We start from the raw sequence: 16323 nt of genomic DNA, 5'->3' as shown, positions 1-16323 counted from the left end.
TTCAACACAGCACCCCCGGGAAGGTCTATTCAGGGGCAGTGGATAGGGGGGTCCGTCGAAAAGTACCATCTCGGATTTAAGAAGAATTATGGGCTTGAAAATATAGAAGATCCAAGTTAAGACGATGGAAGTTTGCGATCGTAATCCAGGAGCAAATCTGCGGGGTGTCATGTGACGCGTTACACGCGTGATGAATTTTTACGGCCGCATCGAGAAGGTCTCTCGATGCTTTCAATACGGCTAAATTCCCTTCGAGTCAACACACTTCTTCAAGTGGTTACGCATCATGAAGAAGCTCCATCATAAAAATAAATATGAGATAGCAGAGTGCACTTAGCGGGCATTTTAGCTGTCCTCCAGCTTCGGTGAAGCCGTAAAATAGGTGCAAGAGTCCACCTTGAAAGGGGCTTGGGGGTCTTTGGTGTGTAACGCTTAAACAATGGAGCCTACATTAGCCGGGATCGCAACGCAGCATTACACAGATAATCTGCCCTTTATGCTTTTATGTCTTTTCCCCGGTGTGGGACATAAAGGAAGGATTGACGTTGAAGTCGGATGGCACCAATATGAGATCTTTCATCATTTTTCTCATTTTGTGTTACGGAATAAAAATAGATTAAATGTTGCTAAAATCCTTTAACATTCACATTTTTTTTTAATCCGTCTGCTATTTGTGCACTATGTGGTGAAAGCTTTGAAATCTCATTATCTTGTATAATGACAATAAAAGCATTCAATTCAATTCAATTCAAAAACAGCAGATCGAGAATAGCACATTTACAGCAGTTTCAAATATGATGCAAGGTTTATACTTTATACTTGGAATCTGCAGGGAGATGGCGACACTATGACGCATTCCCTTAAAATCTTTTCTCTCAAAACAATAGTGTAATTGCAATAAAAGCACCTAAACTGCCACAAAAAGGAAATTACTTTTGCAGGGAATTAGCAACCTAGGACATATTTGACCTTTATGTTTTGCAGCATTACTGTTAGGGATTGGTTTTGTTGTGTTTTTTTTCCCCATGTGACCTGTCATGTGATTCCCCAATCAGTTCACCTGCCATTAGCCCCGCCCCTTTTGTATCTCTTGCTTGCTACCCAGGTGTTTCTGATTGTCTTGTCCACCCAAGTCTGTCTAACAGTGTTTTTCAGTGCATGCTGGATCCTATGTGTTTGCTATGATCATGTTTACCCTAGTAAGTTTAGTTTTGAGTGTATACTAGGCTTCACAATCTGTGAAATTTAACAATTAGCCATTGTTTCTAATCTTGTGTGATCTTTAAAGGACTGTAAGAGCACCCGAAGATTTTTGGAAGTGGCAAAATGGAGCTGACAAGTGCTGGGAATGTGAAAGTAAGACCGCAAAACTTTCTTTACCGTGTTTGTTTTGTTATTTGATTATGATCTGTGCAGAAAAGGGGACACTCTTAATCATTTTAAAATATGTTTTTGTAACAATAACATTTAGCAATCAGTAATCTGCCTTCACAAAATGGAAGTGTTTGGAATGAGAAAAGTGATAGTATACCTCATACTAATGTCATACACATTTTAAGGGTAATCTTTGAAAAAATGCATTGTTGAGTAGTGATTCTTTGGAAATTGATATTATATTTGCTGATATGACCAAGTGCTGTGATTCAATTTGATTCAGGGGACTTTAATTTAATTTGATTCAATTGTATGTAAAAATCAATCAGTTTAATTTCACAAAGAGCAATACAATAAAAAAGCCTATTTTAATATGGACAATTGTTTAGTTGAAACATTCAAACAATTTAACAAATTTGAAATTATGCTGATAATGTTTTGTGGGTTTGTTTTCAAATTTAAATGGCATTGATCGCAAAACGCTTAATTATTATGAACCTTTCAGACACTTTTGTCATAACAGTAATGTGATTTTAGAATAAAACTCTCTGCATTTGTAAAATAAAACTAATGTCTGCAGATAATAGCACAAAGCATATTCTTAATCAAGCAGCATTTTTCTTTTCTTGCAATCTGGGCAAAATTGCTGATGAAATGATGTGCTATTAAAAACCGTAATCATTAAAAAAAATCTTGCAGACTAAAGTACACTCAAATGGGTTATTAATCCAGAAAATAGGTGCAAAGTTATCAAAAGTTCTTATGAGCTGCCTATAGAAAAGAGCCCGAGTAAAATAGGACAACTCTTTTAAGACGAGCATATGATAAGCATGTGCGCTTCATGCATTAATAAGTGCAAGTCGGTAAGAATCAACGTGCGAATAAACGCCGAGCCGCGGCTAATGAAAGGCAATTCGTATTAGCATATTTAAAAGTGAATTAATTAACTTGGAAGCGATACGTTCAAGACATTTTGTCGGGCTAAACGAGCCCCAAGTGCGAGTTTCCCCCGCCACCGCCACCGCCGCCGCTTCATTTTCATGCGTGACGTCCAAACGGGGACCGAGTGGATCTATATTGATTACGATGTCGTCTCCCGTGACGGGCAAAATCAATGCCACACGAAATTTCAAATTAAAATGGCAGCATCTACCGCTTGTTACCGTTGGGGATTTTCATACATCAAAGAATTTAGTGGCAAAGATTCATGAAAATGAGATTAAAAAAGTGTAACGCAAATTAATATGCCGGAGACGTCCATAATGAAATGAGACTTTTGAATTAGTTCCAGCCAATGGGCCTTAAACCACATGCTGTTTTCCAGCTAATGGCAGGTGTAAACCGCCACATTAGCTCTTCCACCTCCTCGGGTGTTAATAGTGGCTTTGGCCTATTAGCACGTGCCCCACCAAAAAACAGATGCTTAAAATAATCTCATGTTTTGGTGGGGCGCGATTAACCGAGCGTGATGCTGCTTCAAAATAGAGCCGCGGGGCGATATGCCAAACACGACGTCAGAAGAAATGCTTTGGTAAGATTGAAATTTGATGACATCCTCGCAGACAGATAACAGAGCAATAACCTTAATTTGAATTTTTTTTTGGGGTGTAACATTGACGTGATTCAATCTATAATCACCAAATAGTTGGATAAAAACAGTTCAGAAACACTTACTCTATATACGCACAGATGTATATTGGATTGGATTGGATAACTTTATTCATCCCGTATTCGGGAAATTTTGTTGTCACGGTAGCAAGAGGGTGATGATGCAGATACATAGGAAAGGCATTTTAGACATAAATAGTTAGGTAATAAGTAGGTTAATAAATAAATACATGAATAAATATATAAATAAATAAGAGTGTTGCTTATATATATATATATGTACACACACACACGTACACACACACACGTACACACACACACGCACATACACACACGCACATACACACACATATATACACACACATATACACATGTATACAAGGATACACACACATATATATACACGTATATATATACACACATATATACACACATATATACACACATATACACACATATATACACACATATATACACACACATCCACACACATATATATATATATATACACACATGTATACACACACACATATATACACACACACATATATACACACACATATATACACACACACATATATATACACACACACATATATACACACACATATATACACACACATATATATATACACACATATATATACACACATACATACACACATGTATACATACACACATGTATACATACACACATGTATACATACACACATGTATACATACACACATGTATACATACACACATGTATACATACACACATATACATATACACATATATACATACACACATATATACATACACACATATATACATACACACATATATACATACACACATATATACATACACACAGATATACATACACACAGATATACATACACACAGATATACATACACACACATACATACGCACACACACATACGCACACATACACACATACACACATACATACACACATACATACACACATATATACACACATACGCACACATACACACATACACACATACATACACACATATATACACACATATATACACATAGATGTACATGCATGCATACGGTAGGTCTTAACACTCCACCATTTTTTTGTTATGTTTTGTTAAAGAGCCTGACAGCTCTATTCTTTGCTATGAAAACTGTTACCCGGGCCTGACATAATTTAGATATTTGGCAGAAAAGGAAAAAAATCTTAAACTGTAATTTCAAAATAATTTAGGCTACAGTATGTTATTGCATAGATACAATAAGTTTTTAACAATAAAAAAAATGTGACAAAAGGATTGAAAAATGTTCATATTTTTATCCACTGTATTATAAGGCAAATTGGGTCAAAGATTAAAACATTTTCCCTTTTTTCCAAATGTATCACTTCTAATTGGAAATTAATTTAGGTTCCATAAATACAATAACTTCTCAATATTGTGGAAAAATTGAATCTGACAGAATTGTGCACTGTCCTCAAATGCTACACATGACAAAAAATGGGTGCTTTTAAAAAATGTATTTGTCTTTTTTACCCAATATGCATCACTATTTGCAGAGTGGTGATAAATATTACATGGAAAAAGTGCAGTACCTTGTTGAGGTGGTCTTTTTGATTTCCAAAAGTTCCATAATCTCTCTCTTTCCGTGTACTTCATAAGATAGGACAGAACATTCTTTCAGAAGCTTTGTGTCTTGTCAACATGCAGTTTGGCAAAGCCTAGTCTTGCTTTTATTTTAGCTGAAAAGTCTTTTTTTCCCCCAGTAATTTGAAATATTCATCTCAGTAGCCATTCAATGTTGTTGCTACTGGATGATGAGCCATTAAAATACAACCAAAAATGCCCCAAAATCAAAGCATTGGACTGTTTTGAAGTGATTTTCTTTCTAGTAAACCCTATTCATCATTAATGAAAGAAGCAAAGTTTGTCTTTTTTGGTGTGTGAGGTTAAAATGTGTATTCATTTATTTTCCAGACTGCTTATCCTCACAAGGGTCGTGGACGGTGCTGGAGCCTGTCCAAGCCAACTATGGGCAACAGGTGATGGACGACACCAACCACACACGGTAATACCCATAACGAGGACGAAATCGACAGTATTCAACCAGGGCTAGCATATGTGTTTTGGGGATGTGGGAGGAAACCGGAATACCCGGAAAAAACCCACGCAAGGCCGGGGAGAACATGCAAATTCCACACAGGAAGGTTGGGACGCACCTGGGATTGAAACCTCAAACTCAGAATTGTGAATCCTGTTGATCAAAAGTAGATTTTGATTGGTAAATTTCCTTATTTTTTTGTTTTTTTTTCCCTAGAATTTTCTAAGTGTTGATCCAAAGTTCAAAAGTAGATTTTGATTGGTAAATTTCCTTAAATTTTATTTTTTTCCCCCCTAGAATTTTCTAAGTGTTGATCCAAAGTTCAAAAGTAGATTTTGATTGGTAAATTTCCTTAAATTTTAGTTTTTTTTCCCCTAGAAATTTCTAATTGTTGATCCAAAGTTCAAAAGTAGATTTTGATTGGTAAATTTCCTTAAATTTTAGTTTTTTCCCCCTAGAATTTTCAAATTGTTGATCCAAAGTTCAAAAGTAGATTTTGATTGGTAAATTTCCTTAAATTTTAATTTTTCCCCCCTAGAATTTTCCAAGTGAGGCTTGTTGCCACTGGGTTTTTTTTTTGTCTACAGAGGAGTGAAAACATTTTGCGTGCGAGTATAAATGGCACTGAAAGTCAGGTGACGTGGGATCATTACTCTGATTAAGCATGGCCTCATCCCAATGTTTTTGTACATGATGCCACTAATGAGGTCGGCCTTTCAAAGTGAGATACATTTTCTCTTGCTTGTCACTCTTTTTTTTGTTTTGCTTCATGCCACGACAACAATAATAACAAAAATCAGCGTTTCCTACAAAATTCTAAAAGTCGGTGTGAGTGTTGTCAGAGTGATCACCGAATATTTGGCTTGTGAGCGTGACGAGTGCGTTGCCACTGTCAGCTTAACTTACTGAACCCCGGTCTATTGTGTTGTCCTTGTGTGTGTTTTTGTGTTATGAATGTCTGTTTGCATGTCAGTGGTCAGGATGTGTCAGCACTCTGCTAAGCTTTGAAGACATTTATATACTCGCCAACAACACACAAGCAAGCGCACGTATATAATCCTAACACAGTTTCCACCTCTGGTCGTAAATGAAATGAAAATGTTTCAGGAACATAAAAGAAATTAGTGTCTTCAGACGGGTAAGGCTCTGGATTTTTTTTTTTTAAATTTACTAGCTACATATTGTGTAGCACACATCTGTTTTGCACACACACGCGTATGAAAGCTCCCTTTTGCTTAAATAGTTGATGAGGTATGCGATGCTCTTAGCCGTCATTTGATCGTTTTGAGATGACTTGTCGCGTCCAATGAGCAGTTTTGTCTGTGATAAAGTCTTAAGTGATGCCAGCCGCACTAATGGATTCCCAGCAAGTTCCCCTTGTTTTTTTTTTTTAAACGGGTGTTGCCAAACAGCCAAATTGCAAAGTATAAAAAAAACCCGAAAAATGGGGCAATACTGTAAAAAATATTTCCGCAAAAACCCCAAATCGCAAAAATGTGAAAAATGTTTTTTTATAAAATTTTAGTGAATATCAAAGACCATTCAGGATAGGTTTTCAAAGGCGTCAAAGACAATTTTGCATCTTAATGTTTTCGAACTCTAATTGAATTGAATGCTTTTATTGTCATATAACAAGTAATGAGATTTACCACATAGTGCACAAATAACAACAACAAACAATCTGTAATCAATAAATAAGAAATGAATATATAAGTAGTCCAAGTGAGATTGTCAGGGCGAAACGGCCTTTTTCCGTCTGAAGTTCAGGATGAGGTCCATGGTTTTGGAGACGTTCAGCGCCAAGTTGTTGAGAACGCCCCACTCGCTGAGTCAATGGACTCTACAACAAACAAACATACAAATAGATAATCAATATATAGCAATGATAAATAAGTGGTCAACATAATGTCATACCTGTCAACCTCTGCCGATAACTGCCCTTATAAATGATTATGATTCCCCTTACAAACCCCCCAAAAACCTTACAAACACCGTACGACTCGTACGGTGTTTGTAAGGTTTTTGGGGGGTTTGTAAGGGGAATCATAATCATTTATAAGGGCAGTTATCGGCAGAGGTTGATAGGTATGTAATGTATAAGTAATAGTCTCGCCTCATCTTCTGAACCGCTTATAAGTAAGTGGTAAAAAGTGACTAAAGTGGCTAGCAATAAGTCTTGATTAAGTCCTAGGTGCAGAACTCAAGTTGAGTATGGTAACAGCTCTTGGGAAGATACTGTCCTTGAGTTTGTTTGTCTTGGCTGTTATGGCTCTGTAGCGCCTTCCAGAGGGCAGCAGGTTGAAGTGGTGGAAGCAGGGATGTGTATTGTTGTATTGTATTGGACTGTATTGTAAGACTTGAGTGTTCTTCGAGCTGGATGTTTTTGTCATCATCAAAGTTGAATTTAATAATTCTCAGCAAGAAATAACCACAGATTTTCATGAACCTAAAATCAATTTGTAGGCTATTGCACCTAAATGTAGTGCCAGACCGTTTTTCACATCTCTTTGGCAATTCCTTCAATCACGGCTGACATTTTGATCTCCGACGCTGATCTATAGCTTCCTGCAAGCAACGGGAAAGCCCGAAGACGTTCTTCCGGAGATTTACTATGCGTTTCATTCATGCCAGCACTACACTAGCGGTGATTACAAGGCTGAGAAAAAAACGTTGCCTTGACGGATGTTTTTTATTCGGATGCACGTCCACATCAGCAAAAGCCCGCAGACAGGTTCAGAAGACGGATAGTCCAGAGATGACGTTGGAAAAAAAGTGCCTGCGGAACTTGGTCACACTCAAACAGCTTATCATTCTTTAGCAAGACCTTCTAAACACTAATTAGAATATATAGCTTCTTCAGCAAATGCCTATTTTTATACACTTTAGTGTCATTTAAATTGCTAACTTAAGTTTCAAAGGCTGCTCTCATATCAGAAATGTCAGCTTACAACTTTTCAATGGTTGTCATTGGTCTTAAACGCCTTAAAAACCGCGGTCCGCTGATATGCATTCCGTGACGATCTGCAGTGGCGACCAATTCATCAGCCGCGATATCGTCTCACAGATTTACGATACTCCCAGGCGGGAAGGCCGCCCTCGCCCTGAGGCGTCCATCAAACGTCGACCTGAAAAGATGTTCAATGCCGATAGAAATGCTTCTTCATCGCTTTCCTGGCGGGTAACCGGAGGAAAAAGCTCTGCATCCTTCCACTCCAATTGAAACCAAATCTGCCTCGCGTCTTTCACGCAATACACGCGTAAATCAGAAAAGAACCCAGTTGCAGGAAGTCAGCCATTTTGGTTGAAAGGTGCTCCTTGATTGGAATCAGTCCAATTTCAATTCTAAGTTGAGTGTATCTCCCAGGTTATCTCAAAGACGTGCATGCTACCATTTTTGTTGTTTGTGTTCACGCAGGCGGCTCATTTTTCATCGAGAGTTTCTCACCTGTGGGTCGATCCGCCGGCGGCGCATTCCATCACCGCGAGCCGAACGGGAACAATTCATCAATTTGCGAGAAGGGGGCAAAGTCAAAGAGAGGCAGAAAGAGGGAGCAGAGGTAAAACACCACACATGATTTGTGCAGAAGCAATCATAAAAGTATCGTAACACAAACACACCTTGGACATGACAAATACAAAGAAGGCCTTTAATTTCTCTTTGTCATGGCAACATTGGATTGGATTGCATAGCTAATGAATGGTCCAGTGAGTCTATATCGATTGGAATTTACCCTCCTGATGCACACCGACCTGCAGCCAATCCAAACATGATTAGTGCATTTATACATTTATACAAGGACTCAGTCACCTAAGACAGTGCAGTGTGCTTTCCTCATAAATTTTGCAAAGAAGGCACCAACTACAGAACAAATTGGGACTTGGCACCAAAAATTTGAAGAAAAGGGCTTCACGAACCTGCTCCACTGTCTCAAAACTATTGGCCTATGAAATGGGGTCTAACATTTTGGAACACCCTGTATATGTGGGCCAAACTCAATGGAAAAAAACGTGCACTAAACAGGTAACAATTTTGGTTTTGCTAAAATTATAGGTGCTTCTCAAATGGTCACAATTCATGTCCTAGTTGGCCTTACGGCACAGTTCCTTGAAAACGTCTGAAATTAAGCAGGGTTGTGTCTGGTTAGTATTTGGATGGCAGCCTGCCTGGGAAGGCTCGTGTACGTACAAGATTTGTTGAATGTAAGTTACAGCATGGAGGAAATGTTCCCCACAAGTTCACGCCTTGCCTTGTTTGTTGACAGACTCGTACCGGCGCCACCCGGATTGCGCCTTCATCCAGGAGTCTCCGGCACCCCAGTGAGCGGAGGCTGACACGGTCATGCTTTTGGACGGCTCCCGCAGATGCAGGCGGACGACTTTGCCGGAAGGCAAATCTTCACTGATCTGTAAGTCCGATTGTCGTCGTCGTCGACATTATCACTTTGGTCACGTGACCTTTATGTCAATCACGGCGTCCAGTCGGATAGAGCTTGCTGACTGGCCGCAGGAGCAGTTGGGACAGATGCACGTCGCCACCGCCTTCGTCATGCCAGGTTGAAGACCGTGTGGTGACCGTAAAGATATTGGCGTTGTAGGACAAAAATGTTGTCATTTTGGGCAGTGTTGATAAATAATTGTCTTTGTGTCATGAAAGATGCATTGGACAACGTGGAAGAGGAGCAGGAGGAGAAGAACGAGGTGCAGCCGACCGACCGACCGACAGGTCAAGGCCTCCTTGCCTCACCCCGTGACAGCCGTGGGTTTGAGCTGTGTCCCCGTCACTCTGCAGATGTGGATGTGGACAAGGGCGACTGTCAGAACAACGTCACCATGCGGTTCTTCGACGGCCGGTGGTTGCGGTGGGAATGCTAACCGCCCCCCACCATCTCTTCATCGTTTGGATGTCTATCGCCACCAACCAGTTGAAAATGATTGGGACTGCTGATTGTGTTTTGTTGCCAGCGCGACACAAACGTATTTCGGACAAATAAAAGTGCTTGGGTGGCTTACTTGAAATCCTAGCAAATAACCAGTGTCTTTTGATTTTTTAGGCCAATTATTTTAACAAATTTTGATGTAATGATTAAATATAAAATGTAATATTTAAAGTTTTTTTTTAGTAAAAGGAAATTCGTCTTATGTCGCAGGTGTCCCTCCCCGCACCAAGAGTACGTCTGCGGGGTTTGAACCAGCTTCCACTCCATGGTAGGCATATACTCTACTGTGTGTGCTAAAGGACCCTCCCACCTTCTAAACCACTAAACTTCGAGTGGCTAAGTATTTTCGGTAAGAGGGTGCTTGACTAATTTGGCTAAGTGAGCAAGCCACCTTTTTGGGTGGCTTATTTGAAATCCTAGCTAATAGCCAGTGTCTTTTGATTTTTTAGGCCAATTATTTTAACAAATTTTGATGTAATGATTAAATGTAAAATTTATTTTTTAGGTTTTTTTAGTAAAAGGTAATTCATCTTATGTCGCAGGTGCCTCTCCCGCCGAAGGCGGGAGAGGCACCAAGAGTACGTCTGCGGGACGCGAACCAGCATCCATTCGGCGGTAGGCGCATACTCTACTGTGTGCGCCAAGGGGCCCACCCACACACCCACTAAACTTCGACCGGCCAAGTATTTTCGGTAAGAGGGAACTCGACTCATTTGACTAAGTGTGCAAGCCACCTCCCTCACTCACATGGACGTAATTTGGCTAAGTGTTTTGATTTTTTAAGCTAATTATTTTAACAAATTTGGATGTAATGATTAAATGTAAAATTTATTTTTTAGTTTTTTTTAGTAAAAGGTAATTTATCTTATGTCGCAGGTGTCTCTCCCGCCGAAGGCGGGAGAGGCACCAAGAGTACGTCTGCGGGGCGCGAACCAGCATCCACTCGACGGTAGGCGCATGCTCTACCGTGCGTGGTAAAGGGCCCTCCCACCGTCCCACTAAACTTCGGCTGCCCAAGTATTTTCGTTACGAGGGCGCTTGACTCATTTAACTAAGTGTATAAGCCACCTCCCTAAAAAGCATGGTCCTGCCCACTCTGGTTTTTATCCAACCAATTTCCTTTTGTATGGTAAGTTGGTGCTCTACTATTGAGGCCAAGTATCCGTTTGAGCTGAAGAGTGAAAACTTGAAGGATGTGGGAATCAATCCATGCAACTTTTTTTGTATGGTAAGTGGGCACTATACCTCATTTTTGAGTAAAAATGAAGAAATCCTGCGTGCGGTGGAAACGGGATCCAGTTTGATAGAGACCAAGAATAAGCCTGAATTTGAAAAAAAAAGGTGGCGATTCTGTGCAAATAAAAAGGCTTGTCTGAAATGTCTTGGCTGACATTTAGTGAAAGAAGTCTGCTTTAAGGTCCAGTGTCCTGCAAGACAAAAGTCACAAAATGGTCAAGAATGTGTGACTGTACTCAAGTCTCGTTTAGTGGGCCAAAAGGTCTTCCACTCTTGACAATTCTGGCATTTTAAAAGAAAGCTAGAATTCCTCCCACGTCAGCCACCTGGTGAAATCTACATCCTACATCACCCACATCCGCAGGTGAGTCTCAGAAAAACAAAATAAAACAAATATTTTCTGCACAGCAACATGAATGTCTCTTTTAAACTTACTTTTTTGTCTACAGGTGTGCTCGCTCTCGACGGTTTGGGAAACCTTTTCGTTGGAAGACTGTCCATCCCACAAGTCATCCATTTTCGCCTTTGTCACTAATCTGAAAAAATAAAAATAAAAGTTGACAGCAAAGTATCTCTTGTTCTATTATGTGACCTTGACTTTTATTTATAAGAAATATTTTTTTTTAATTCTAAAAAGTTTTTTGTAAGGGGATATGGCTATGCACACGCACTATGATCGCTGCAACAAGGCGAGACATCACATACCGAGCCAATACGAAGGCGACCGATCGGGGCAACGCTTCATCCGCAAGCTGGTCCCAAACCTACTCGATCCTGTCAGAGAGACCACAAGAAAAAAGCCCTACTATACATGGTCAATTTTTAAGAAAAAAGCCTTACTATACATGGTCGTTTTTTAAGAAAAAAGCTTTACTATACTATGTCATTTTTTAAAGAAAAGAGCCTTACTATACAATGTCGTTTTTTAAAGAAAAAAGCCTTACTATACTATGTCATTTTTTAAAGAAAAAAAAGCCTTACTATAAATGGTCGTTTTTTAAGAAAAAAGCCTTACTATACTATGTCGTTTTTTAAAGAAAAAAGCCTTACTATACTATGTTGTTTTTTAAGAAAAAAGCCTTACTATACTATGTCGTTTTTTAAGAAAAAAAGCCTTACTATAAATGGTCGTTTTTTAAGAAAAAAAGCCTTACTATACTATGTCGTTTTTTTAAAAGAAAAAAAGCCTTACAATACTATGTCGTTTTTAAAGAAAAAAGCCTTACTATACCATGTCGTTTTTTACGAAAAAAGCCTTACTATACATGGTCGTTTTTTTAAGAAAAAAGCTTTACTATACTATGTCATTTTTTAAAGAAAAGAGCCTTACTATACAATGTCGTTTTTTAAAGAAAAAAGCCTTACTATACTATGTCGTTTTTTAAGAAAAAAAGCCTTACTATAAATGGTCGTTTTTTAAGAAAAAAAAGCCTTACTATACTATGTCGTTTTTTTAAAAGAAAAAAAGCCTTACAATACTATGTCGTTTTTAAAGAAAAAAGCCTTACTATACCATGTCGTTTTTTTACGAAAAAAGCCTTACTATACATGGTCGTTTTTTTAAGAAAAAAGCTTTACTATACTATGTCATTTTTTAAAGAAAAGAGCCTTACTATACAATGTCGTTTTTTAAAGAAAAAAGCCTTACTATACTATGTCATTTTTTAAAGAAAAAAAGCCTTACTATAAATGGTCGTTTTTTAAGAAAAAAAAGCCTTACTATACTATGTCGTTTTTTAAAGAAAAAAAGCCTTACTATACTATGTTGTTTTTTAAGAAAAAAGTCTTACTATACTATGTCGTTTTTTAAGAAAAAAAGCCTTACTATAAATGGTCGTTTTTTAAGAAAAAAAAGCCTTACTATACTATGTCGTTTTTTTAAAAGAAAAAAAGCCTTACAATACTGTGTCGTTTTTAAAGAAAAAAGCCTTACTATACCATGTCGTTTTTTACGAAAAAAGCCTTACTATACATGGTCGTTTTTTATTTTTAAAAAAGCCTTTCTATACATGGTCGTTTTTATTCAAGAAAGCCTTGCTATACAGTATACACGGTCGTTTTTGAAGAAAAACGCCTTACTATACATGGTCGTTTTTTTAAAGAAAAAAAGCCTTACTATACATGTTCATTACCAAAAATAAATAAATAAATCAAGTCGTCAGATATCACCAATATTACTGGAGAGTGTCTTTCCACAATTAGGATTTTCGTTTTATGACAAATGGTCTATAAAGGAATTTCGAATTGGAAAAGTCATCATTGAGCCGTCTTCTTATCTGTCCTTGTGCGATCTTTGAAACGATTAAAAACACTAAAAGCAATTCGATTTGAGATATTATGACTGCAAGTGGAACTATATCTTTATAGAAACGTGCAATGTAGAAAACGGGAGCATTTCTTACCTTTTCGGCATGCGTCGAGTACACAAAAATCAGCCAACGTAAAAAACAACAACTTCTTGGTGGACTTCTGTTCAAGTCCTTTAACAAACGTGTCTTGGTTGGAGCTGACCCAAATTAGCCCGTTTAGATCGTGCGATTAAAAACCAGAAAAGACGTTTACAAACAAAACAAAGCATACAGATCAACCAAACGGTTTTTTTTCATTGTCTTTTCCGGTCAGTTTCACTTCCAGGTCACCGACCGACGTCGAGGGGACGACCCGCTCCGACGTCACGAACGAATAAAACAACTATGTGTAGTCAAGACTTTCCAATAATGACAAAGTTAAGTGTGGCCATTCATGGTGTAGAGGTTCACTCACGTGACTGCCATGCAGGCAGTTGTGGTTCGAATCCCAGTTGGGAATCAATCATTTTCCCTTAAATAGAAACAACCGTGTGTAGTCAAGACTTTCCAATAATGACAAAGTAAAGTGTGGCCATTCATGGTGTAGTGGTTCTCTTACCTGACTGCCATGTGGGCAGGTGTGGTTCGCATCCTAGTTGGGAATCATTTTTCCCTTAAATAAAACAACTATGTGTAGTCAAGGCTTTCCAATAATGACAAAATTAAGTGTGGCCATTCATGGTGTAGAGGTTCACTCACTTGACTGCCATGCAGGCAGGTGTGGTTCAAATCCCAGTTGGGAATCATTTTTTTTCCTTAAATAGAAACAACCTTGTGTAGTCAAGACTTTCCAATAATGACAATTTAAAGTGTGGCTACTTCATGGTGTTGAGGTTTGTTCACCTGACTGAGATGTGGGCAGGTGTGGTTCGAATCCCAGTTGGGTATCATTTTTCCCTTAAATAAATACAACCTTGTGTAGTCAAGACTTTCCAATAATGACAATTTAAAGTGTGGCTACTTCATGGTGTTGAGGTTTGTTCACCTGACTGAGATGTGGGCAGGTGTGGTTCGAATCCCAGTTGGGAATCATTTTTCCCTTAAATAAATACAACCTTGTGTAGTCAAGACTTTCCAATAATGACAAAGTGAAGTGTGGCTACTTCATGGTGTAGAGGTTCGTTCACCTGACTGCTGTGTGGGCAGGCAGGGTTCGAATCTCGGTGGACGATGAACCATTTTGCCATTTAAAAAAGACTAAGTCATCTTTCCTTAAATAAAAGCACCAAATGACCATACAGACAGGCAGCCTCATGGTGTAGAGGGTCAGTCACCTGCCTGCCATGTGGCAGGCGAGGGTTCACATCCCGGTGGCAAACACCACCAGCAACCCCCAACCCATCTGTCTTCGGCTGACTGGAAAAATTGTTTTGCTGAAAAAAATGACTAAGTCTTTATTTTAATGAAAAAAAGTTATTGCATATATTGAACTACATAGTGTAGTGATCAGTCAAACGACAGCAGGATTCGAACCCCACCTGCCCAGATGGCAGTCAGGTGAGTGAACCCATACATCACAAAGTGGCCATACTTTACTTTGTCATTAATGGAAAGTCTTGACTACAAATATATAGAAACAACTTAGGGAAAATGTTTCCCGGCCGGGAATTGAACCCCACCTGCCCGCATGGCAGTCAGGTGAACAAACCTCTACACCATGAAGTGATCACACTTTACTTTGTCATTATTGGAAAGTCTTGACTACACAAGGTTGTTTCTATTTAAGGGAAAAATGATTTCCAACTGGGATGTGAACCACACCTGCCCACATGGCAGTCGGGTAAGGGAACCACTACACCATGAAGTGGCCACACTTTACCTAGACATTATTGGAAAGCCTTGACTACACATAGTTGTTTTATTCGTTTGTGGCGTCGGGGCGGGTCGAATGGGAGGGGGTCGTCCCCTTGGCGTCGGTCGGTGACCCGGAAGTGAAACGCCACCTGGCCGTATGGCAGTCAGGTGAACAAACCTCTACACCAAGTGGCCACACTTCACCTTGTCATTTTTGAGGTAAGGCTTTTTTTTCTTAAAAATCGACATAAGGCTTTTTTTCTTAAAAAACGACATTGTATAGTAAGGCTTTTTTTCTTAAAAAAACGACATAGTATAGTAAGGCTTTTTCTTGAAAAAATGACCATGTATAGTAAGGCATTTTTCTTAAAAAACAACATCGTATAGTAAGACACTCATCATGTTCGGCGGGGGGGGGGGACACTCATCATGTTGGTTGAAGGGTGTTCGAGGATTAAGTGTGGAAACCCACATTCAAGGCCTTTTCTTGAAATTATTGGTGCCAATTCCTAATTTGTTTTGTAGTTGGTGCCTTCAGCATACTCTAACACGCAAAACGCCTTTTCTTTAGAAGTGAATGGCATTTCTTAACCTGAAAAGACAGAAATGCCAAATGTTACCCACAAAAACTTGAAACGTTTCTACACAAGTTGTGAAAATTTGAGATCATACCATCAAAACTTGTCAAAATTATTGCCCTTGGAAATGGGATCAAACATTTTGGAGCACCCTCTATATACACATGCACACACTCATACTAGGTGAGTGTTTAGAATAGATGAACAAAAATAGAAAGGTTCCAAGTTTAACTTTTATTCCTCTTCATTTTACTTCCTCCTCTCTAGTCTTCCTGTGTGTGTGTGTGTGCGTGTGTGTATCTCTGTGCATATAGTATTTTTAGTGTGTGTGTGTAGGCGTCGGCGGGCGCTCATAAATTT

The 16323-nt window shown here is 38.8% G+C and overlaps 1 protein-coding gene and 1 long non-coding RNA gene across 6 annotated transcripts; one reads left to right on the top strand and one right to left on the bottom strand.

Moving 5' to 3' along the window:
• On the top strand, positions 1-10217 carry LOC144077918 (uncharacterized). Of its 5 annotated transcripts, none has more exons than XR_013301126.1 (7): positions 1-1199; positions 1289-1356; positions 4947-5011; positions 8486-8627; positions 9333-9476; positions 9550-9623; positions 9725-10217. XR_013301126.1 is itself a non-coding variant. In XM_077606028.1 (7 exons), the coding sequence occupies exons 5-7, from the start codon at positions 9433-9435 to the stop codon at positions 9940-9942; spliced, it is 336 nt and encodes a 111-aa protein (XP_077462154.1). In that variant the 5' UTR covers positions 1-1199; positions 1289-1356; positions 4947-5037; positions 8486-8627; positions 9333-9432; the 3' UTR covers positions 9943-10217. The 5 variants fall into 5 exon arrangements, 3 of the variants coding, with proteins under 3 accessions (XP_077462154.1, XP_077462153.1, XP_077462152.1); XR_013301127.1 differs by having other exon boundaries at positions 9550-9644; XM_077606028.1 differs by having other exon boundaries at positions 4947-5037.
• Positions 6769-13905, bottom strand: LOC144077919 (uncharacterized). Its single transcript, XR_013301128.1, has 5 exons — positions 13646-13905; positions 11949-12017; positions 11679-11779; positions 8516-11434; positions 6769-6910 (listed from the first exon to the last, which is right to left on the bottom strand). It is a non-coding gene; the product is annotated as an uncharacterized LOC144077919 (long non-coding RNA).
• Positions 13906-16323: the final 2418 nt, after the last annotated feature.

The sequence above is a fragment of the Stigmatopora argus genome, chromosome 7, assembly GCF_051989625.1.
Source record: "Stigmatopora argus isolate UIUO_Sarg chromosome 7, RoL_Sarg_1.0, whole genome shotgun sequence".
In the NCBI taxonomy this organism is placed as follows: domain Eukaryota; kingdom Metazoa; phylum Chordata; class Actinopteri; order Syngnathiformes; family Syngnathidae; genus Stigmatopora; species Stigmatopora argus.
This window is presented reverse-complemented; position numbering and strand designations above follow the sequence as displayed.